The 24,327-nt window shown below is 42.9% G+C and overlaps 1 protein-coding gene across 2 annotated transcripts in view; it reads right to left on the reverse strand.

The window, feature by feature from the left end:
• DLC1 (DLC1 Rho GTPase activating protein) overlaps positions 1-24,327 on the reverse strand; it is a 566,720-nt gene that overhangs the window by 423,937 nt on the left and 118,456 nt on the right. For both annotated transcript variants that reach the window (XM_044299494.1, XM_044299500.1), the window contains exons 3-4: positions 19,718-19,873; positions 6,289-6,426 (exon numbers count right to left, since the gene is read on the reverse strand). In XM_044299494.1, coding sequence (XP_044155429.1) covers positions 6,289-6,426; positions 19,718-19,873 — 294 coding nt within the window. The remainder of the gene's footprint in view (positions 1-6,288; positions 6,427-19,717; positions 19,874-24,327) is intronic.

Consider the following 24,327-nt stretch of genomic DNA (forward strand, 5'->3'; position numbering starts at 1 on the left):
CACCAGCTCTTCCACTTGCAAATTAAGCTATACACCGCAAGGAGCACCTGACTAGAGATGTGGTTATTTTCATCAACAAAGTGAAATTCAAAGATGACCTTCTAACACCTAGCCTGAGAGTGACCATGACAAGCTTGCATGTGAGGCAGCGGCGGAGCCAGCAAGTCGCTAGCGTGGGAGGGCGTCAGCAGGGTGGCAGCAGTGGGAGGTTGGGAGCCAAACAGGCCAGGGGTGGCCTACCTGCCCGGGAAGTTGCGGTGCAGGGGTTCAAGGAGGCCGCCGGAGGAAGTGAACGTGGTCATATGTAGAATCTGTGGGCAGAAGGTGAAGCATGGCCAGGGTGCCAATTTTGGCACTACTGCCCTGCATCAACATATGCAGCGTCGCTATGCAGTGGCCTGGGAGAACCGTGGTGGTCCAACCTGCTGCAGGAACCGTTGCATTACCCAGTGGCATGCACCCGGCTTCACACAGTCAAGGCTCCACCACCTCAGCCGAAGGGAGCTGTCTGTCATTCCCATCATCTGCTGGTCGTGATGCTCCTGCTCCTCCTTCTCCTACTCCCAGTCACTCATTCTGTCAGCAATTGATCACCGAAGCGATTGCCAAGAGACAACAGTATGCGTGCACTCATCCAATGGCGCAGAAGCTGAATGTGCTCCTGTCTAAGTTGCTGGTGCTGCAATCCCTCCCTTTCAAAGTGGTGGACTCTGCACCTTTCAGAGAACTGGTGGCTTGTGCCGAGCAGAGGTGAAGAGTCCCAAGCCGTCATTTCTTTGCCAAAAAGGAAGTACCAGCTCTGTACAAATATGTAGAGCAGAAGGTGGGCCAGTCCATGAGCATGTCGGTGTCTTCCAAAGTGCACGGCAGCGCCGACATGTGGGGCTGTAACTACGGCCAGGGACAGTACATGTCCTTTACGGCCCACTGGGTGAATGTGGTTTCTGCACAGGCACACCAGCAACTTGGCCAGGTGACGCTGCTTCCGCATCCACGTTTTCATGCTGTTGGTCAAGCGACAATGTCTGCCTCTGCCTCTGCCTCCTCAACCTCCACCATGTCCTCAGCCTTCACTGCCGGGACAATTCACAGTGCCCCTCCAGCATACCACATGTGTAGGGCATGGCAGTGTTACGCTGTTTTTGACCTCGTTTGTCTTGGCGAAAGAAATCGAATCTTGGCTTTCCCCCCGACAACTCAAAATCAGAACCATGGTGACCCACAACGGGAAGAACATTGTGTTGGCGCTGCGTCAAGGAGGGCTGAGCCATGCGCACTGCATGGCACCAGTGTTCAATCTGGTTGCCAAGCGTTTCCTTAAGTCTTCCACCAATCTACAAGATATCATACAAATGACCAGGAAACTTTGCATGCATTTCAGCCACTCGTACACTGCGAAGCACACCCTCCTTGAGCTGCAGTGGCAGAATGGCATCCCCCGACATAGGCTGATATGCAACATTTTCACCCATTGTAATTCCAACCTCCATATGTTGGACCGACTGTACGAACAGTGAAGGGCCATAAAGGATTTCCTGATGATCCAAGAGGACAGGAGTACTCCGCTGTGTAACTTCGATGTCAGCCAGTGGCAGCTCATGAGTGACATCTACCGTTTGCTCAGGCACTTTGAGGATGCCATGTTACTTGTCAGTTGCCTGGACTACGGGATGAACAACATAATTCCACTGCTTCAGGTCCTTGAACAGATGCTGCTAAATATGGCTGGTCAGGGGACTAGAGACGTGGCGCCTAGATCTCACGTCCACATGAGCCCTGTGTGGGCTGAATTGGAGGAGGAGGAGGACATTGGAGCACAAGCAATGTGTAGCGAAATGGGTGGTTTTTCGACACAGGTGACAGGAGAGAAAGAGCAGGAGCAGCCGGAGGAGCAAGAGGGAGATGAGGAAGACGAGGCAGATGACCCAGGCACACCTTGGCAGTTTGCAGTGGAGATGGAGGCAGGGAGTCTCTCAAAGTCACTTGCGCAAATGGCCCGCTGCATGCTCAGTTGCTTGGGTAGTGACAGCCGAATTGTCACCATTCGGCAGGGGGATGACTTCTGGCTCTTCACCTTGTTGGACCCTCACTACCGGTCCAAAATGGGGGCCTTATTTACACCCACTGAGAGGGAGGACAAACTGAACTACTATAGAGACATTCTATGTAGTCAGTTGGCCGCTGCCTATCTGCGCCATCGTCCATCCTCTCATGGGTCCTAATCGGGGGGTTCCACTGCCATGGCTGCTGGGGAGGGGTGGGGTGGCAGGAGCAGTAAACATAGAAACATAGTATGTGTTGGCAGATAAGAACCATTTGGCCCATCTAGTCTGCCCAAATATACTGAATACTATGAATAGCCCCTGGCCCCATCTTATATGAAGGATGGCCTTATGCCTTTCCCATGCATGCTTAAACTCGTTCACTGTATTTGTAGCTACCACTTCTGCAGGGAGGCTATTCCATGCATCCACTACTCTCTCAGTAAAGTAATACTTCCTGATATTACTTTTAAACATTTGCCCCTCTAATTTAAAACTATTGTCCTCTTGTAGCAGTTTTATTCTTTTAAATATTCTCTCCTCTTTTACCATTTTGATTCCCTTTATGTAATTAAAAGTTTCTATTATACCCCTCTGTCTCATCTTTCTTCCAAGCTATACATGTTAAGGTGCTTTAACTTTTCCTGGTAAGTTTTATCTTGCAATCCATGTACTACTTTAGTAGCTCTTCTCTGAACTGTCTCCAAAGTATCAATATCCTTCTGGAAATATGGTCTTCAGTACTGCACACAATACTCTAAATGAGGTCTCACTAGTGCTCTGCAGAGTGGCATGAGCACCTCCCTCTTTCTACTGTTAATGCCTCTCCAGTACCAGCTCCTTCAGCAGCAGCCTCAGTCTAGAGTCGCTGATGAGCAGCGTGCTTCACCCGCATAGTGAAGAAACTACTCACCAGCAGCTAGACATAGAGCAGGACCTGAACCAGCAGGTGGTGGCATACTTGGACAGCACCTCGCCAACCCACATTGAAGATCCGCTGGACTACTGGGCAGTCAAACTAGATTTGTGGCCGCAGCTAGCAGAGTTTTCCCTGGAAAAGCTGTCCTGCCTGGCCAGTAGTCTGTCATCAGAGCGGGTGTTTAGTGCGGTGGGAGCCCAAGAAGAACTCGCCTGTCCACCCAAAATGTAGAGAGACTGATCTTTGTTAAGATGAATCATCCGTGGACCTGCCAGGATTTCCACCCACCAATGCCTGATGCATCAGACTAGATCATCCATGGTGCCACACCAACACTTTGACAAAAGAGACCGGTTTCTTCTGGCTACCTGCCTCAGCTACTATTCTGATGCTGCCACCCACCTGATGCCACACATCTGATGCCAAGTGCTCCTTCTTTCCACCTCCATCTTCATTGGGTACTGGTATTGCCACCCACCTCCACACTATGTCACCCTGCCACTCTGTGGCCTCCTCATGCAGCCACCACCTCCAGACTCTTTCATTGTGCCACTTCGTGGCCTCCTCATGCTGCCGCCACCTTCAGACTCTGTCATTGGGTCACTATGTGGTCTCCTCATGCTGCCGCCACCTTCAGATTCTGTCATTGGACCACTCCGTGGTCTCCTGGTCCCATCAGAATTGTCTTATGATTTTGGAGCCAAAAGCATGAGTGGGTACAAAACTACAGAATGCATGCAACTATTCCGTTCACGTGTCATCTCTGTTTTGGATCCACTCCTGTTTTTTTGGGCATTAGCAATACTGATGGATTACTGACCAAATGCTGACCGAGTAAAGATGGATGCTCCACAGACAGAATCAGTTTTTTGTGGGTTATTGTTATGACGGATTCAGAGTAAGGGCAAAATAATCTGTGATGTCAAAACATACTTACGCTGACACCCTCTCCACTCTGTCGGGGGACTCTACTTGTATAAGTGTTTAATAGAACAGGTTCTGTAGACATCTATGTGGAATCAGCTGACGACAGTGTTAAAGAAGTGCGCTTCTTCTTGGCGCTAACATCGACCTGTAAGGCTGAGGTCATGCTTGATTTATTTGGTCAGCTTTGGCCCCATGACTGCCCAAATAAGTGAAGTGTGCAGTGATTCTAAGTGCGAATCTGTCATTCTGTCATCTGCATGTCATACTGACTCACAGTATTATTTCACTACCAAAGCAGACTCCCTATGCGTGTTACTGCAAGGCACAGTGTTCTACACCACTATAAAGGCTCTCTGCAGTCAGGAAATTACTTAACTTAACTCAATTTCCTGCAAATTTATTCGGATCAAACTAAATTTTTCTCCCAAAATCCGGCAAAATGGCGATTCGAATTTTTGAAAAATTCGCTTATCTCTAGTCACTAACAAACCTCTGAGGACTTCACAGAACAGCTGCAGTTTTTCTGAGAATAAACTACACACAGGTAGGCTCTATTTACTAATTTGGTAAATTCTGAGGGCAATTGGTCACACTGGATTTTATTTAGGGGTGTCAGAGTACAGGGGGCTGAATACAAATGCATGAAACACTATTCAGATTTATTTATAAAATTTTTGGAAAATCATGTATAATTTTCTTTTCACTTCACACATACTTGCTACTTTTTGTTGGCCTATCACATAAAATCCCAATAAAATATATATATGTTTGTGAGTGTAATGTGAAAAAATGTGGAAAGGTTCAAGGGGTATGAATCCTTTTTCAAGGCACTGTAGATACAATGCCTTTGTAAAGTCTTTAGACCCTTTCACTTTTTTCCACATTTTGTTACGTTGTGGCCTAGCGCTAAAATACAAAAAAGCTATTTTCCTCCATCTTTCTGCACTCAATACCCTATAATAAAAACAGAATCTTAGAAATCTTTGCTAATTTATTAAAAAGGAAAAATTAAAATCTTGCATTGACATAATAAGTATTCAGACCCTTTACTCAGGACTTTGTTGAAACACTTTTGGCAGAAAATAAAGCTTCTGGTCTTTTTTGGTATGATGACACAAGACTTATTTTCTGCCATTCTTCTCAGCAGATCCTCTCACTCTCTGTCAGGTTTGATGGGGACCGTGGATGGACAGCCATTTTCAAGTCTTTCCACCAGAGATGTTCAATTGGGTTCAAGTCAGGTCTCTGAATCAGCCACTCAAGGACAGGTTGTCCCTAAGCCACTTCTGTGTTGTCTTGGCTGCGTACTTAGGTTCACTGTATGCTTGGAAGGTGAACCTTCTGCCTAGTCTGAGGTCCAGAGCTCTATGGATCAGGTTTTCATTAAGAATATCTCTGTATCTTCTTTTTTGCAAACTCCATGTGGTCTTTTTACAGAGGAGAGGCTTCTTTTTAGCCACTGTGCCTTAAAGCCCAGATTGGTGTAGCGCTGCAGGGATGTTTGACCTTCTAGGTGTTTCTTCCATATGCACATAGGATCTTTGGAGCTCAGCTAGAGTGCCCATTGGGTCCTTGGTCACCTCTCTTTCCAAGGCCTTTCCCCCTTTATTACTTGGTTCGTTGGGGTGGCCAGTTCTGGGAAGAGTCCTAGTTATCCCAAACGTTTTCCATTTAAGAATTATGGGGGCCATTGTGCTCCTGGTAACTTTCAGCCTTCTCAAAAACTATGCCTTCACACAATCCTGTCTGAGCTCTACAGGCAGTTCTTTCATCCTCATGGCTTGGTTTTTGCCCTGATATGCATTGTCAGCTGTAAGACCTTATATCAACAGGGGGTATATCTTTACAAACAAAAAATTACAGGTCCCACCTCTTAAAATCCATGAATCCTTTTTCAGGTAATATCAATAACATACATACATGTCAGGAGAATTTCCATCCTGACATATATAAAGGAAAACAGGAAATGTGAGCCTAGCGTTAACCCTAGGGTTCTTACTGATGAGACTATGGGGAGTATTCTGCAATACCCTACAGAGCCCAAGGGCAAGAGTAGCACCCTTTCTGTGAGGACCTGCACTTACAGTACTGGTCACTAGTTAGTTACAGTATTTTAGATGGAAATGCTTCTTGATATTTTAAAAAATATCAGATAAGAGAATTGAGTAAAAAAACAGAAGAGACGTAATGAAATTATAATCGCCAAAGACATTTTAGACTATGGAACTGCAGATCAGTTTATAGCCTTGATTTATATTAATACAATGGAACTGGTCTAGAGAACTATGGATTACATCTTATAAATCTGTACCACCATTACAGCATAGGAATCCTCATTTCAAACATAAACAATTAGGCTTTGTATCAAAGTATCAAAGTAATAAAACTATTTTTGCTTACCGAAGCCTTTGGTTTTGCTCCACAGGCGAGTACCTGAGTTGGTGATACATAGTCTACTGTCTGAACCTGAGAGATACTGTGATGAGGAAGACACAGAGGAGATATATCTTGTGCATTTTCAGAACCAAACCTTGTAACCTGGACAAAAGACAAGATTCACAAATCAAATTCATCAATCAACTTCATATCTGAAGTTCACTTTACTTTTGTACTTTAGTTTTTTGTTTATGCTCAACTGATGCTTCTTTGGTGTCACCTTTTGGTGGTCAACCATACAATGTTTGTTAACATACTGGACAGGAATTATATTAAGAATCATCTTGCTACATGGGCTTCATACTAGTGGTGTAGTCTAACTCCATGTAAGTACAGCTTTGGTGGATACAAAGAGCATCTCTCTCACCGTATAGGCCCTTCATTATACAGATAACCCATTGATTTGAATGGGCATTGCTTAATTGTTTAATGTGGCGATCCTACAGAGAAACTGCTAGATTCCTTCTCAGAATACAGTTTATAACTGGGGTTATCTGCTAATTGTAAAAAGACACTTCTAACAATAGGGAATAGGGATCGTCCAAAGCAGAGGACCCCTTTAAAAAGGCAAGTTTCCAAGTTTTAGGACTTTTTTTTTTTAATCTGTGAGATTATAATTTGCTTGTCAGTAAACTGTGTTTAATATTTCCTGTAATCTTTTATTAACCTGCAGAGTGTTTACAAGCTGCGGACATCTGTAAGAGATTAGGGATGTGCACTGATGTCATTCCAGAGACATTTATGACTGTGTGAACGTTTTACATATAGAGGAGTAACAAGGACGGGTTCCTTCACTTACAGGAAATGCCTTTTGGTCTCTCAGTCCAAATACGTAAAATAATTACCAAGTCTGTTGGAAATGTTTAACGCTATTTCAGCTGCATGTATTTGTAGTGCATGACGATGAATGTTAGGACGATTGCCTCAAAATCTTCGCGCGATTTTAAAGAATTATTGATTTTCTTTTTATCTAGCACCCTCCTCTGCAAGGTTTTGAAGTTGAATCCTATGAATTGGTGTTGAAATGTCAAAATGTTGGATAGTAATCGGGGAATAGGGTCCAACAGATCCTAATCCAGATGTCTCTCCACAGTACAGGGATAAGTCTCTGATCGACAAGGTGGTCTGATCACTTGGGCCGCTGAAAATCACTAGAATGAGTACCTGTGAATGGAGTGGCAGTGCGCATGCGTGATAACAGCTCCATTTTAATAGGGGAGAACGGGCCTCCATTCTCATGATCGGCAGGGCCCACAGCAGACCAACTTACAACTTGAGAAGGCTAACTAAAAAAATGTAGAATTTATATTAGAGGGGCAAAGTTCTAGCCAAACAGAAATTTTCAGGGTTGCTGCCACACACGTATAGTGCCCCCACTTGGCACATCGAGCGCCCATGTCAATTGAAGAAAACAGCTCATTGCTGCTGCAGCCTCTCGGCACATGGCGCTACCCAGAACACACAGCGTCTGTCAGACAGGGGTGCACCTAGCCTTTCTGCTGCCTGAGGCAAAAACTGAAATGGTGCCCCCCAAAATGCCGATTTATTAAATTAACCCCTTTACTGCAATGAAAGCGCTCATTACCATGGCCCTTCAGCTGCCCCACTCTTGCCCCTACCTGGTGCTGCCTGAGCTGATCGCCTCACCTGGCCTCATTGGTGGTGCACCCCTGCTCTCAGATATTATATCACTGAGGATTTATGAGAGCTAGCCCCATTGCTTCAATTATAAATACTATGATTTATTAATTGTCAGTTTCCTTTGCTCATGGTCCCCTGGGCTCTCCATTTCTTATATAAAAGAAATGCTATATTACCATGGTATCTAGATCATGTATAGTTATCCTTCCAAGGACCTTTTGAGTTAGGATCCGCTTTTATTTATCTGTCAAATACGTCTCAGTGTATCCCACTTTATTCCAATGAGCCACAGTTACTATGTGTTTGATATGTTTTTATCTATCCAATATTTTATGTGCAGATGTAGCAGAGCTGAATCTTTTGTTTAAAGGGAAACTCTGTTGTCCCATCAGAGGCATACCTAGGGTGCCTAGGCCCCAAAGTAAATAAATAGAACCGGGACCCTACCAACAAAGTGCCGTTTATAATACTGGTGTCTTTGCCATGTGCCAGATGGGCTTTTAACTGTAATGTGTACTTGTAGTATATATATGTACTGTATGTATGTACGGCGTAGAACAACTGCAGCAATCCTCGCTAAATGCAGTGATAATATATTTATATAATGGCACCAAAGATTGAGAAAGACTCTAAGGAGTCCAAAGGTTGCGATGTTTGGTGCCATGCTGTAAATAATTGACCGCAGCATTTAGTGAGGAGTGCTGCTGTTTCTCTACGCTTTAGGGCTCGTTCACACAAAAGTTTTTTGCATTCCGTATAGGGGTTGTTTTTTGCGTTCCGTATACGGTCCATATACGGAACCATTAATTTCAATGGTTCCGCAAAAAAAATTGAATGCACTCCGTATGCATTCCGTTTCCGTATTTCCGTTCCGTTCAAAGATAGAACATGTCCTATTATTGCCCGCAAATCACGTTCCGTGGCTCCAATGAAGTCAATGGGTTCGCAAATGTACTCCATATGTCTTCCGCATCCGTTCCGTTTTTGTGGAACCATCTATTGAAAATGTTATGCCCAGCCCAATTTTTTTCTATGTAATTACTGTATACTATATATGCCATATGGAAAAAAACTGAACGGAACCGAAAAACACTACTGAAACAAAAAACGGGAAAATGGATCCGTTAAAAACTGCCAGCAAAACACTGAAAAAGCCATATGGTCGTGTGAATGAGCCCTTACTTTGTGGGATCCTGGAGTCAAGATTCAACAACGTGTGACCCTTAAGAAAAATTGTCATATATCCATCCACGGTTGGAGAAATACTGCTGTGCTGCTGACTGGTTTGCTATATGTGTGTATGATATAGTAGTGAAAAAGTAAAAAGAAATAAAAAATGCAGTACTCCCACCATATGGATAAGAGGTATGGTCACCACACTTGCAAACAGTGCAGGGATGGAACAACACACCTGGCTCAGGCACAGGCACACATCTAGGTGTCCACTAGGGTCATTTATATGTAATCTAACTACACCATCCGAAACGTAAGCGACTCTAGTGGACGTCTGGAATATTTTAAAAATGGATTAATAAAGATAATTGATTTTAATTGAGTGCAGGAGATTTTCCCATTTCTACAAAATTGCATGATAACATATTACTATGTGTGTGTGTGGTATAGTGGTACCACATGTATGTGCAGTATGTCGGCGCAATTCATATGTGTGGTATAGTGGTACCAAATTTACGTGCAGTATGTCGGTGCAATTCATATGTGTGGTATAGTGGTACCACATGTATGTGCAGTATGTTGGTACAATTCATATGTGTGGTATAGTGGTACCACATGTATGTGCAGTATGTCGGTGCAATTCATATGTGTGGTATAGTGGTACCACATGTATGTGCAGTATGTTGGTACAATTCATATGTGTGGTATAGTGGTACCACATGTATGTGCAGTATGTTGGTACAATTCATATGTGTGGTATAGTGGTACCACATGTATGTGCAGTATGTCGGTGCAATTCATATGTGTGGTATAGTGGTACCACATGTATGTGCAGTATGTTGGTACAATTCATATGTGTGGTATAGTGGTACCACATGTATGTGCAGTATGTTGGTACAATTCATATGTGTGGTATAGTGGTACCACATGTATGTGCAGTATGTTGGTACAATTCATATGTGTGGTATAGTGGTACCAAATTTATGTGCAGTATGTCGGTGCAATTCATATGTGTGGTATAGTGGTACCACATGTATGTGCAGTATGTTGGTACAATTCATATGTGTGGTATAGTGGTACCACATGTATGTGCAGTATGTTGGTACAATTCATATGTGTGGTATAGTGGTACCACATGTATGTGCAGTATGTTGGTACAATTCATATGTGTGGTATAGTGGTACCACATGTATGTGCAGTATGTTGGTACAATTCATATGTGTGGTATAGTGGTACCAAATTTATGTGCAGTATGTCGGTGCAAATCATATGTGTGGTATAGCGGTATTTGACTATTTATTGGCTTATTGTGGGCAATATCTATGCACTATATTTAGGCATCTGAATTGCGAGGGACCCACAGTTGGCATTAATCGTCTCCTGGACCAGAGTTGTGTGCATACATTTACAGGATAACATATACATTAGTATGTTTAAATTCTTTTTGTCTGCTTTTCTATAGTACATATTTATTATTTAGTGTCATGTATTTCCAGATATGAGTTATATTTACTAATAAATTATTGATATATTGGTATATATATTAATTGCCATTACATTTATAATTGATGTTTAATGGACGCTTGAAAAAGAGGTAGGTCCCTCAAAATGTTGCGTAGCGGAGTGCTACTGCTCCTTTTCTTGAATGAACTTGCCCAGAGAAAGAGATACCGGGTGAAAGCATGAAGAAGCTGGCACACTGAAATGAACCTGCAGCGAGGCGGTGCAAGCAAAATGGACTAAGGTTTTTAGAACCCTGTTTTTAATATACGTGTTTTACCTTTGTTTCATCAAATAAAGGACACTAATTTAATATATTCCTGGTTATACAGTATATAACATATATGGATTACATGGGCAGTGGAAGTCCACATAATCAGGATAAAGACTAGCCACTAATAATCTGCTATTAAGAGGCCATTATATTGAGAGCTAGCCATTATCCTATTATCCTTTCTTATTTGACTCTATCCCATAACCCCCAGTTTATCCATGGTGATACTATGCATGTGTGCAGTATAGCCAGTGTCGGACTGGGGTGCCTAGGGCCCACCAGTAAAATTTATTTTGGGGTCCCACCGTACGGATACATTCAGATATTACCTGCTCACACATCAGCAAGATGCTACCAGATGACTGAATATGGGGGTCAACTTTGAGAAGGTAGGTCCTGGGGAGAAGATGATGCTGGTAGCTTTCCTCTATATCTAGAAGTCATCTCAGCTCTGATCGTGTCTATTATAATACACTGGGGAGTTTCTTTAATAATCTATCCATTTTTTTCTATGAACATCGGCTGGTGGAGGTGCTGTACATTGAATATATGTATATAGTGCAGTACGTCTACTGTATTATGTGCCACTTGTGCAGGGGGTGGGAGACTAGGGGCCCACCTTGCTCAGGGGCCCACCGGGGGATTCACCTGTACCACTGTGGGCTAGTCCAAGCCTGAGTATAGCGGTTGTATATGGTGGTACGACCTTCTTATGAAGGCATGCATCCTGCAGTATTTTCCAACATGCAGTTTTTTTTTGTGCAGTTCGTAATCCTTTTCCTACCTCGAAAAATACAAAGCTGAATCATACAGCCCACGGTACTTTGCAGAATACAGTTATCTGTAGTATCATTTTCCATAGGACACACAATTAGGTGTATGAGGCCTTAGTCATTTATTAGAAGCTGGTATTACCCAAAATGAAGTAGCTGGTATTACACAATAGCATCCATGCAATGTGTCTTACAGGCAGATGGAAACCTATCATTACATTTGGGATTGGACTGGCCTATCAGAGTTACAAGAAGATCTTCCACTGGGCTCCATGATGGGCTCCAGCAGAAGACAACTCCATTGGCCAAATTATCCTAACTCTGCAGTGAGCACTGCATAAAGGGTTACAGTGTTAAATTTTGCGCAGAACACTGTAAATACGAAGTTTAAGTACTTAGGTGACAGTAGTTGGTTGGTGGCTGCTCCACCCGCTTGATTAGAGGGGGTTTCTGCTTCAGTTAATAGTGTGTGAGATGGTGAAAATGCAGCTCTGACATTGCAGCAGGAACAGTCGGCTTATAGGACAAGAGGGGACAGAACAGGTGACAGCCTCCGAGGCAAAGGAGAACTGAACCCAATAGAAGGTAAAGCAGCCATTGTACATGGAACAGGTGGGTAAAGATTACGCACATGTATGGCTTTGGGCTTTACAGCAAAGGGTACTTTCACACTAGCGTTTTTCTTTTCCGGCATAGAGTTCCGTCACAGGGGCTCTATACCGGAAAAGAACTGATCAGTTTTATCCCCATGCATTCTGAATGGAGAGTAATCTGGTCAGGATGCGTCAGGATGTCTTCAGTTCAGTAGTTTTGACTGATCAGGCAAAAGAGAAAACCGCAGCATGCTACGGTTTTCTCTCCGGCGAAAAAAACTGAAGACATGCCTGAACGCCGGATCCGGCATTTTTTCCCATAGGAATGTATTAGCGCCGGATCCGGCATTCAGAATACCGGAATGCCGGATCCGTCGTTCCGGCATGCGCATGCACAGATCGGTAAAAATGAGAAAAATGTACAAGACGGATCCGTCGGTCCGCATGACAAGCGGAGAGACGGATCCGTCCTTGCAATGCATTTGTGAGACGGATCCGCATCCGGATCCGTCTCACAAATGCTTTCAGTCAGCAGCAGATCGGCGGATCCGGCGGCCAGTTCCGACGACGGAACTGCCCGCCGGATCACACTGCCGCAAGTGTGAAAGTAGCCAAAGTGATTGAGCTAGAGACTCCAGACACTCGTCGGCCATCTGTTACAGGACTATACTGTATATTGAGGGATATTGCAGCCCTCGGCTGGAATAGAACGATAGCTTGGTTTATTAAATAATAAATCAGGGAAAGAGAATTCCTGGCCCCATATTCATGGTCTCAGGAGAAACTGTTCACCTTAACCGTTGAGAAGCATTGTGCCTACTCTTGCAAGACTAACAGGAACTGTGCCTATCTGGAAGAGTAGACTTTTCACTGAAGACAGTTCTATCATCTGTTTTATCAAAACCAGCCTGATCATTAACTCTCATTGCCAGCCCTGTCTACCTGCCTTGCACCACAAGCTCATCTCCACCAAGGGCACCCCACCACTAACACCAGGGAGGAGCTTAAAAGCCAGGGAATGCCCAAAGGGAAGGAAAGGTGCGCCTTTCCTATCATTGCATGACCCGGGGAGCGCCACTGTTAGTAATGACTACCAACATCATTGCTACCACCACTCCTTTATCCTTCGCTCGCTGCAAGTCCAGCACTGGTTACAGTTTATCATATAACACTAAAGGGCAGTTTAATTAAAACTAGGGCAGCCCCTGTACATGTGCTAAAATAACAAAATAAGTGATATCCCTTTTCTCCCCTGCTGCTTCCTGTGCTGCACTCTGGTCCTCCCTGCCGCCATCTTCCTGGATGCAGAGGTGACGTTCCGTGCTCACAGGTCATCGTGTAGCCAATCACTGGTCTCAGCTAGTGTTGAGCGTGAATATTCGAATTATGAAATTTAATCACGAATATCAGCACTTCCAGAATTCGCAAATATTTCCAATATAGTGCTATATATTCGTTTTTCGAATATTTGTCATTTTTTCCATCTGAACACGCTTCTTGTCATTGGTCCACAAGGGAGGGAGGAATCATGAGTTCAGATGGAAAAAAAATGATGAATATTCTATAAAACGAATATATAGCACTATAGTGCTATATATTCGTTTTTGACCCATGCCTGTATTGATCGCGTAATATTCACATATTACGCGATCATTACCTTGACGATTTTTGAGCACAACAAAAATGAATGCAGAATATAACAAATATTCGAATTCACGAATATTCGACAAAATATTAGCAAAATATCACGAATTCGAATATGATCCCTGCCGCTCATCACTAGTCTCAGCAGCAGGGGTGGGGGGGGGGGGGGGGGTCTGTAGTGCATCACTGGAAGCACCAGGAGAGAAAAATGCTAAGTCTCTCTTTTTTTCTGTTATTTTACCACATTTACATTGGAAGTGGCTCCCTATCAGTCAAAATCTGCCTTTCCAACAAGCCTTGGGAGTTGACAAGGTAATATAGCCAGACCATAGATATTTGGTTTGGCTTTATTCCCTTGTCAAATCCCAAGGCTTGTTGGAATATCAGATTTTGGCTCATAGGGAGCCACTTCCAATAGGTGGCGCTAGCGAAATGGTTCTCTTCTTGGTAGATGCATTTTTGCATATTTGTTTCCTGTGGAACATTCCTAATAAGTCTCCATACCATGGAGTTCTTCCAGTAAGTCTCCATATAGGACTGGTCTCCTTAGGTGACTAATCCTATCAATTTTTTCCATTGACACAATGTCCCTTCCAGAACATTGTGTCTATGGACCATATGGCTCAGGTAAGATGGCAACCCCCAAAATCATGTTCAGGAAATATAATAACATTTCTGCAATCAGAACCAGTTGGTGGGGACAAGTGCCAAGGTGACTTTGCCAGACAGCGGGGGCGCTGTTTGGCTTCTGGGTCCTGCTGCCTTCTGGGGCGGTGCTGTTACGTTGGTGGTCGCCGTGCAGTGCTACGCCAAATTTAGGTTAGGGTCCCATTCAAAGAGGCAACCTTGTCGCAGTGAGTGGGCCTATTGTATACTAATGCCTTTTGTACAGTATTTAGCATAGGAGTAGGTATATGATATATTGTGCTGAGAAGCAATGTGAATTATGCTGAGAAGCAGTTAGATAAAAGCATAGTATTGAGGATGTGCAATCCAGTTCTTTTTCTTATATTTTGTACGTATTGTAGAATCTATGCTCTTTTCCCTTCTGGTATCAGCCCTCCTCCCCATTCAGCCCAGGTGCTTTTAATTAGCAGGAGCCTGCATAAGGCCCCTTTCACACGGGCGAGTTTTCCGTGCGGGTGCGATGCGTGCGGTGAACGTATTGCACCCGCACTGAATTCTGACCCATTCATTTCTATGGGGCTGTGCACATGAGCGGTGATTTTCACGCATCACTTGTGCGTTGAGTGAAAATCGCAGCATGCTCTATATTGTCCGATTTTCACGCGACGCAGGCCCCATAGAAGTGAAAGGGAAGCGTGAAAATCGCATAGCATCCGCAAGCAAGTGCGGATGCGGTGCGATTTTCACGCACGGTTGCTAGGAGACGATCGGGATGGAGACCCGATCATTATTATTTTCCCTTATAACATGGTCTGAATACAGAATGCATAGTAAAACAGCGCTGGAGGGGTTAAAAAAATAAAAAATAATTTAACTCACCTTTGTCCACTTGATCGCGAAGCCCGGCATCTCCTTGTGTCTCCTTTGCTGAACAGGACCTGGTGTGAGCATTAAATACAGGTAAAGGACCTTTGATGACGTCACTCCGGTCATCACATGGTACGTCACATGATCTTTTACCATGGTGATTCACCATGGTAAAAGACCATGTGATGACCGGAGTGACGTCATCAAAGGTCCTTTACCTGTTTTTAATGCTCACCACAGGTCCTATTCAACAAAGGAGACACAAGGAGATGCCTCGCGATCAAGTGGACTAAGGTGAGTTAAATTATTTTTTATTTTTTTTAACCCCTCCAGTGCTGTTTTACCATGCATTCTGTATTCAGAATGCTATTATTTTCCCTTATAACCACGTTATAAGGGAAAATAATACAATCTTCAGAACATCAATCCCAAGCCCGAACTTCTGTGAAGAAGTTCGGGTTTGGGTACCAAACATGCACGATTCTTCTCACGCGAGCGCAAAACGCATTACAATGTTTTGCACTCGCGTGGAAAAATCGCACATTTTCCCGCAACGCACCCGCCTCTTATCCGGGCAAAAAAACTGATGTCCGTGTGAAAGAGGCCTAAGGGTATAAATTCCTACCTCTCAGTTGGAGTTCCTGAGAGTATGTGATAAGGTGAGTTCCACTCCTGTTCACATGGTGCAGTACTGCACGGCGGCCATTTTTTGCTTTGGTGCTGTCCTTATGGGTTGGTGGGGCCCAGTGCCAAGGTGGCTTTGCCAGACAGCGGGGGCTCTGTTTGGCTTCTGGGTCCTGCTGCCGGCTGTGGCGGCGCTGTTGCGTAGGTGGTCGCCGTGCAGTGCTGCGCCAATTTTAGGTTAGGGTCCCAATCAAAGAAGCAACCTTGTCGCGGTGAGTGGGCCTATGCTTTTTGATCAAATTGTATACTAATGCCTCATGTACAGTATGTAGCATAGGGATAGGTATACAATATATTGTGCTAAGAAGCGATGTGAATTATGCTGAGAAGCAGTTAGATAAAAGCATAGTATTGAGGATGTGCGATCCAGTTCTTTTTCTTATATTTAATACGTTTTGTATATACTATAATATCTGTACACACTGCATCTATTATACCGCGTACCTCACATATAAGTACACTGCTGGATATACTATATATCTGTACACACTGCATCTATTATACCTCATACCTCACATATCAGTACACTGCTGTAAATACTGTAAATCTGTACACACTGCATATATTACTTCTCGTACATCACATATCAGTACACTGCTGGATATACTGTAAATCTGTACACACTGCATATATTATACCTTGTACCTCACATATCAGTACACTGCTGTATATCCTATATATCTGTAGACACTGCATCTATTATACCTCATACCTCACATAGTACACGGCTGTATATACTATATATCTATACACACTGCATCTATTATACCTTATACCTCACATATCAGTACACTGCTATATATACTATATATCTGTACATACTGCATCTATTACACCTCGTACCTCACATATCAGTACACTGCTGTATATACTATAAATCTGTACATACTGCATCTATTATACCTCGTACCTCATATATCAGTACACTGCTGAATATACTATATATCTGTACACACCACATCTATTACTCCTCGTACTTCACATGTCAATACACTGCTGTATATACTATATATCTGTACACACTGCATCTATTATACCTCGTACCTCATGTGTGTATGTATAAATATATATAATATATATATATATATATATATATATCAGCTCTTTTGGAAAATAAAAGGAGGGATCTGATTGGTTTACTTTACACGATTTTGATAAATGACCAGCAATATATGCACAAATCCTAAGGTCTATTAACTGAAAATCCATGTTCACAGTATGAGAATTTTGATTTACTTCAATAAATCAAATGTAAATTGCATGTTTACAGTTTATTTCGGAATATCAATCTAACACCTTATTACTTGTAAATGAAGGGACATATCATTATTTTCTTCAATAGAATGGGAACAGATAAGTAATACTGCAGAGCGTGGATATAAATTAAGAGCGTCATGTAAGTATAATAGCTGGATTATAGTGACCTCTAGAGGCTCCTCTGTGATGTAACACGTATGATAAACCAAAGCATTAACCGGCCACAGACTCAATAACCCAACTGAACTAGTGTTCTGCTATTCTTTACTATACGGATGCTGTAGTTGGGTCTTTTTTCACAGATATTCGTTTAAATCAATTTCTATCTAAATAAAATTTTGAAAGTCTCTGTGAATACTTTTTTTTGCTGATTTTAATTATATTAAAAAAAAAATAAACCACATCCCCATTCAAGTAAAAGGGCCTAAGCTGCACTACCAGACACAGCCACATGGGCAGAGTTGGCACTGTGTTTGTTAAAACTTGAATGGTCTATGGCTCTCCAGCAAGTCCAACTGCCCTTTCTTTCTTCAGACCTGAGCCAGTCAGACATTGATAACACTGCCTAAAGAAACAAATACCCTTCATAGAGTTTAACTTCCAAGTAAAGCCACACAATTACACGCCCATATCCGCATTTCAGCCCCCAAACAACTGCTCTGCAAGATACGGATACCTTCCGTGTGCATTTTTATCAGTATACATGACTATACTCATCCGCAATACGGATAAGAATAGGAAGTGTTCTATATTTTACGGAACGGCCACACAGATCAGGAAAAATATGGATTTGTGCATGGCCCAATAGAAATAAATGGTCAGTGTGCTTTCTGCAAAAAATGCACATCAAGGAAAAATATGGTCATGTCTACGAATTATGTAGTGAAGCTAAGTTCCCTATCAGTTTGCCTTTGGAGTGTGGGAGGAAACCAAAGTAACCGGAGGAAGCCCACGCAAACACGTCAAGAAGATACAAACTCCATGCAGATGTTGCCCTTGGTCGGATTTAAACCTAGGACCACAGCGATGCAAGTGCTAACCACTGAGCCACCATGTATACCAAGGTCTCCCATCTACCATGTACCATTTTAGTGCTGATGTCTTCTTATGTGGCTAAAAGGGCTTTGGGGACCTCTCAGGTGCCCAGGCTGAGGTGCGACTGCTACCATTCTATATCTACCCCCTATGAACTTGTAGTAACCAATAACGCTTCACATCTGAGAGATCAGTAGTGTCTAGGTTCTCGTGTTTATTACCCGCTGGATATTGCTGTGAGAAGTGATTTCATTGATTTGCCCTGATGTTATACCAACTGCTGCCAAACTTACATCTCAAATAATGATTATGTCCACAATTCCCTCCCGACACCTAGCAAATGTCAAACCAAACCTTGATTTAACTAAACAGGATGAAGGCAAGAAGAAATTCTGGATTCAAACAGATGGAGAAAATTGGAGATAGTAGATAATCATCTAAATGATCCTCCATCATGAGAAGTGTCAGCATCTGCTGAAACAGAAATGTTTGATGGGAGATAAATCTCTAGTCCCGTAATCTGGTACTGGAAACAAAAAGATTTTCCGTTTATTTGTAGTGTGGTGGTGATGGCATTAGGCAATGTCAGTGGAAAGATGCCAAAATGATGAGAAGTAACAGATCACATGGTTGACATGGTGTAAAATCATTGATGTATAGCAGGCCTTTAATTTAATCTGCTGGATGAGGCTACTGGAAAAGACAATGGAGTCTGGCAAGTAGAATGAATATATAATATAAAGTAATATTGAATACATTTGCCACAGGAAATTTCTAAAATAAATTAAATTATGTTTTTTCCAAGGATAGTTAGGCTTGCATGTAGTTAATTTTAGAGTGACCCTTGTACTTTGTGGCTATGACTTCCAGTCATTCAGCAAAGAAGCAATATGTGATGGCCCTTTAAAGAGGACCTGTGTCCTCTCCTGACATGTTTGGTTCAGTAACTACTTGCATTCCTCATGCAATAACAATTCTGGGGCATCTATTCTTATGACTCTATGTTCTGCCATTTCATTAAAATGCCTGCTAGAAGTTTTGAAGGAATTGCTAGTAGTTTGCAATGAAGGCCCAGTTGGATGATACCAGTCAGGGACGTTTCCCTGAAAAGAGTGACACCATCTAATCAGTGCTGACATTGTCAGACCTTGCGGGGACACACTCCCCCTGGAAAAACCTAGATGGACCTTCATTGCAAACTGCAATAGAGTCATAAGAATAGAGGCTCCAGAGTTGGGAAAATGAAAGTAGTCACTACAAATACCTGTCAGGAGAGGTGACAGGTCCTCTTTAAGACCATGAGTGACGTAACATTACAAACAAACCTGTGTGGATTGGCGATATCTCTGACTGAAAACCTCTTTCCGAGACAGTGATGGAGAGCTAAGTGCATTGTCTATGTCTTGGTCCAGCTGATCCAGTTTCATTATTAGCAGCACCATAGAATCCAGTCTTGAAGGATCTCTGCCTTGTCTACATTTCTACAATAAGAAATACAATGTTACATTGATGGTTTCCCCATACACTAGAATAATAAGTGTTACTGGACAAATTGGACAAATGTATTATTCTTAGCATTAAGTTGCGTTCTCCAGAATCTGTACGAACTACACAATTTTCAACCTTGCCCATCTTAGCATTTAATGGTATTCCAACTTTTTTAAAACTTTTTTTTTCATTTTAACCTCAGTCTGTTGTGGAAAAAAATGCACCTGCTTCGTGCCGCACCTTCTGTCTCGCTGACTCCTCCACTGGTCTTCTGGATTGACAGGGCCATCTTTGCCACTGCAGCCAATGACTGGCTTCAGCAGTGACATGTTCCTAAGCTGCACATCAATACTAGTCACGTTCATGTGATGCCATCCATCCGGAAGTTTACAGACGGGGACTGAAAGACCAGTGAAGGGAGCCAAGGAGCCATAACAAACTGGTGGGGAGCAGGTAAGTATGTTTTTTTTTCCCACAGGGGGGTTGAAATTTAAAAATGTACAAAAAAAGCTGGGCAACCCCTTTAATATTAAAAGAGGATTTCTTACTTCTTGTGCTCATAGGTGCAGGAAGTAGAGATCTCATCACTGATGAGAGATTTTATGGTAATACTAAGAATACATCCACCCGTGATGGACTGACGACGAAAATTTCCACAAAAAATCCCCCAAAAGTCTCTGAGAAATTCTGCAGTGGCAAATCTGCAGCTTCTTACTTTCTCATTCAATTCAATAGGGAAAAATCTGTAACAAATTTTGACATGCTGCAGATTTAAAAATTCTAATTGCCGGTCAACCTCTGAGTGGAAAGTTTCTGCGGCACAAGGAGGAAATTTGTTTGCTACTAGTGTATTCCACTGCAGGTTTTCCATGCACAAATTCCGAAACTGAGGATCCGTAGCATTTGTGATACATGTAGGGTTACCCTAAACAGGTGATCTGAGCTTGTATTAGAGCCATGCATATGTCGCCCTCTGGTGCCTCCATGCAGTACTGTATTACATTGATATCACTTCTAGGGGCGAAAATCTTCATAATATGGCACCCTATGGAGCATGGCATGTTTTTTTTTATTAATGTCTATGTGAATCTGGAGTAAAAAAAAAGACCTTTTTATGCTGGCATATGAAATCCAAGACCCATGGAGATACAGTATAGACCCATAGACTGCTATAGATACCATATATCACAACATGCCCTAAGCACAAAACAAAATCCACTTTAACTTCATTAAAATTTCCAGTGGCCGCCAGTTCTCCAGTTTGAGGATCCCGACAAACAGTTTCCCATCTCATCTTTTTGGCCACTTTCAGTATAACAGAAGAAGAGTATGATACTGGGGTTAACTGCATTGACACCTGCATTTTTAGATTGTGGGCAGAGGTGTTCTTTAAGGGATAGTGGTACAGTATCTGCTAGGAATAAACATCTAATAGATTAAGAAGGTCAACATATTTGCTTCATAGTAACATGAACCCAAGAAACCACTAAGAAAATATCAAAGTTTTACAAGTTCTCATTCAAAGAGACAAGGAAAGAAAAAAAAAACTGAAAACAGACCAGCAGTATTTTTCCCATGGATCTGGACACCTGCAAGGAATCATAACATAAGATAATTTCATGAAGCATCTGAATTCATTATCTCTTCCCGTGGAGCTGGCCAAGTCCTAGCCTTGATATACACACACTTCTTCTAGCAAATGACTCATACAACTAACATTTTTTCTTAACCTGACTTGGGATACGGACAGAATATTTATAGTGCGTATAAATTTCTATAAGCACGTTCTGAGAACATGAAGAATTAAGACACTGGACCTTATTTCTAGTAAATTGCATTCATTTTTTATGTGGATACTATAAATATTGTTGGAAATTTTTTTTTTTTTTGTAGAGACATAACTAATGGCTGCCCAGAAGAGGGAGTCACCGCCAAAATAGAGTTTCTTGTATAATGCAGACCAATATATTGCATTATCTTTCTAGTAGACCGGACAGCCCACTTAAAGCAAACCTGTCAGACTTTAAATTCTGTTCAGTCTGCATTCAGCATGGTATAGAGCAGAAAGAACTGAACAGATTGATATGTATGTAAGAGAGTCAGAAATGGAAAAGGGTTGGCTCATCTGAGGACCTACTCCTATCTCCAGAACAGTGCCCCCTGAAGCAGTTTATTATTTCTTTTTTCCAGCTGGGTGAAGTCATCCTTCCTGACCAGAAGTTGGTAATCTGACCATAAAGTTGTTCTACTGTATATATCAATGTCAGGTATGTGTGGGTCCCACTCCTGTCTCCAGAACAGGTCGTCCGAAGTGAACCAAACACAGCCCCAAATGAGCGGCCAATCTCGGTTCACCGGTATGGAAGTTCTGAAAATGACCAAGCTCTGTCTTGGCAACTTTCAGCAGTCCTATAGCGCTGAATGGAAGGGTGGTCATGCTTGTGTGGAGCACTCTCTCTTCACTGCTATGGGACTTCTGAAAAATTTCAGAAACTTTTGGAACTCCTATAGTGATGAATGAAGAACATGCAGTGTGCTCTCTTTTACTTTGAGGGCTCCATTCATGAGATAGGAGCACAGAACCACATCTATCTGACATTGATAGCATATCCTAGCATTATACCATCAATATCTGAGCTGAAACAATCTATTTAGTGGCATGTCTTATGATTATTACATGGTACCACACACAAGGTGGTTTAGGCTACTTTCACACTAGCGTTCGTCGGTCCGCTCGTGAGCTCCGTTTGAAGGGGCTCACGAGCGGACCCGAACGCAGCCGTCCAGCCCTGATGCAGTCTGAATGGAGCGGATCCGCTCAGACTGCATCAGTCTGGCGGCGTTCAGCCTCCGCTCCGCTCGCCTCCGCACGGACAGGCGGACAGCTGAACGCTGCTTGCAGCGTTCAGCTGTCCGCCTGGCCGTGCGGAGGCGAGCGGATCCGTTCAGACTTACAATGTAAGTCAATGGGAACGGATCCGCTTGAAGATGTCACCCTGTGGCTCAATCTTCAAGCGGATCCGTCCCCCATTGACTTTACATTGAAAGTCTGAACGGATCCGCTCAGGCTGCTTTCACACTTAGAATTTTTTCTAAGTTATTAATGCAGACGGATCCGTACTGAACGGAGCCTCCATCTGCATTAATATGATCGGATCCGTTCAGAACGGATCCGATCGAAGGCTAGTGTGAAAGTAGCCTTAAAGAGGACCTTTCATGTTTTTTTATATTATTTGGGATAAATACCTTTACTTGCTGAGTACCCCCCGCTGATGCTGCCACCCTGCCCGATTTTTTTTTAATGTGGCTCCTACGCCCCGCTGCGCCCCCCTGCAGTTTTCATGCTCAGTATGTTAATACTGATGATCAGTACAGAGAGGAGGAGACGCCAGGGTTCCTCAATGGGTGTCTCCTTCTCCCTGGCTGTGCCGCGATCCAATCACAGCGGAGAGCGTCAAAGTCAGGGAGAAGGTGAGCTTTTTTTCTCACTGGCTGTGACGCTCTCTGCTGTAATTGGATCGTGGCACAGACAATAAAACACACACCCATTTAGAATGATGTTGGCACTCCTATTTCCTATGCCCGATACGTGAAACCTTCACTAATGGTCTTCTACAAATGAATCCAGTTACTATAACTCCGTGTGCACGGGCTGTGAGATCTAGGTCGCTGTGTGTTCTATCCATGCTTCACCTTAGTTAAGATAAAGTGTGGATAGAATGTGACATGGCCACCACCGGTATCTCACAGTCTTAAGCCCTTTTGTAGTTTTAATGTTTGTACATAATAAATGACTTAAAGGGGCATTCTACTCTAAGACATTTATGTCATTTTAATAGAATATGCCATAAATGTTTTATAGGAGGGGGTCCCACCTATGAGATCCACTCCTATCTAAAGAAAAGGGCCTCACAGTCAGTCGAGAACAAGCTGTGCATGCGTGCCATCCTTTCCATTCACTGGACTTAGTGGTGAATAAAGGGCGGCTGCGCATGAGCAATTTGCTCTCTATTCACTTCAAACCTCTTTCTAGAGATATGATCAGGTCCCAGAGGTTACACCTGCACCTATTGGACATTTGTGTCCCAGGTGGGAATACCCCTTTAAAGGGGTTTTGTGTAATTACTATGATTTTAATAGCTATGCTCATGTAGATCCTTATCATATATACATCTTCCTTATATTTTTATTCTTCAATTTGAACCATGTAAACCAATCCCTCTGGTTTCTTTCCATCCTGTATGTAGCACTTCCTGTCGCTGTATCCAACCAAACCCATGATGCACTTCTGCTTTCTCTATCACAGCTCCAGCACCACCCCTAACAACACCCAGTTAGTTTATAGCTCCTCCCACTCGTTATATAGACACTCCCCCATCCCTTCCCCTGCATGGACATAAAGTCACAGGAAGTAAGAAAGAGATGCATGGACATGGTCATGTGACCA

This window comes from Bufo gargarizans, chromosome 1, assembly GCF_014858855.1.
Source record: "Bufo gargarizans isolate SCDJY-AF-19 chromosome 1, ASM1485885v1, whole genome shotgun sequence".
Classification (NCBI taxonomy): domain Eukaryota; kingdom Metazoa; phylum Chordata; class Amphibia; order Anura; family Bufonidae; genus Bufo; species Bufo gargarizans.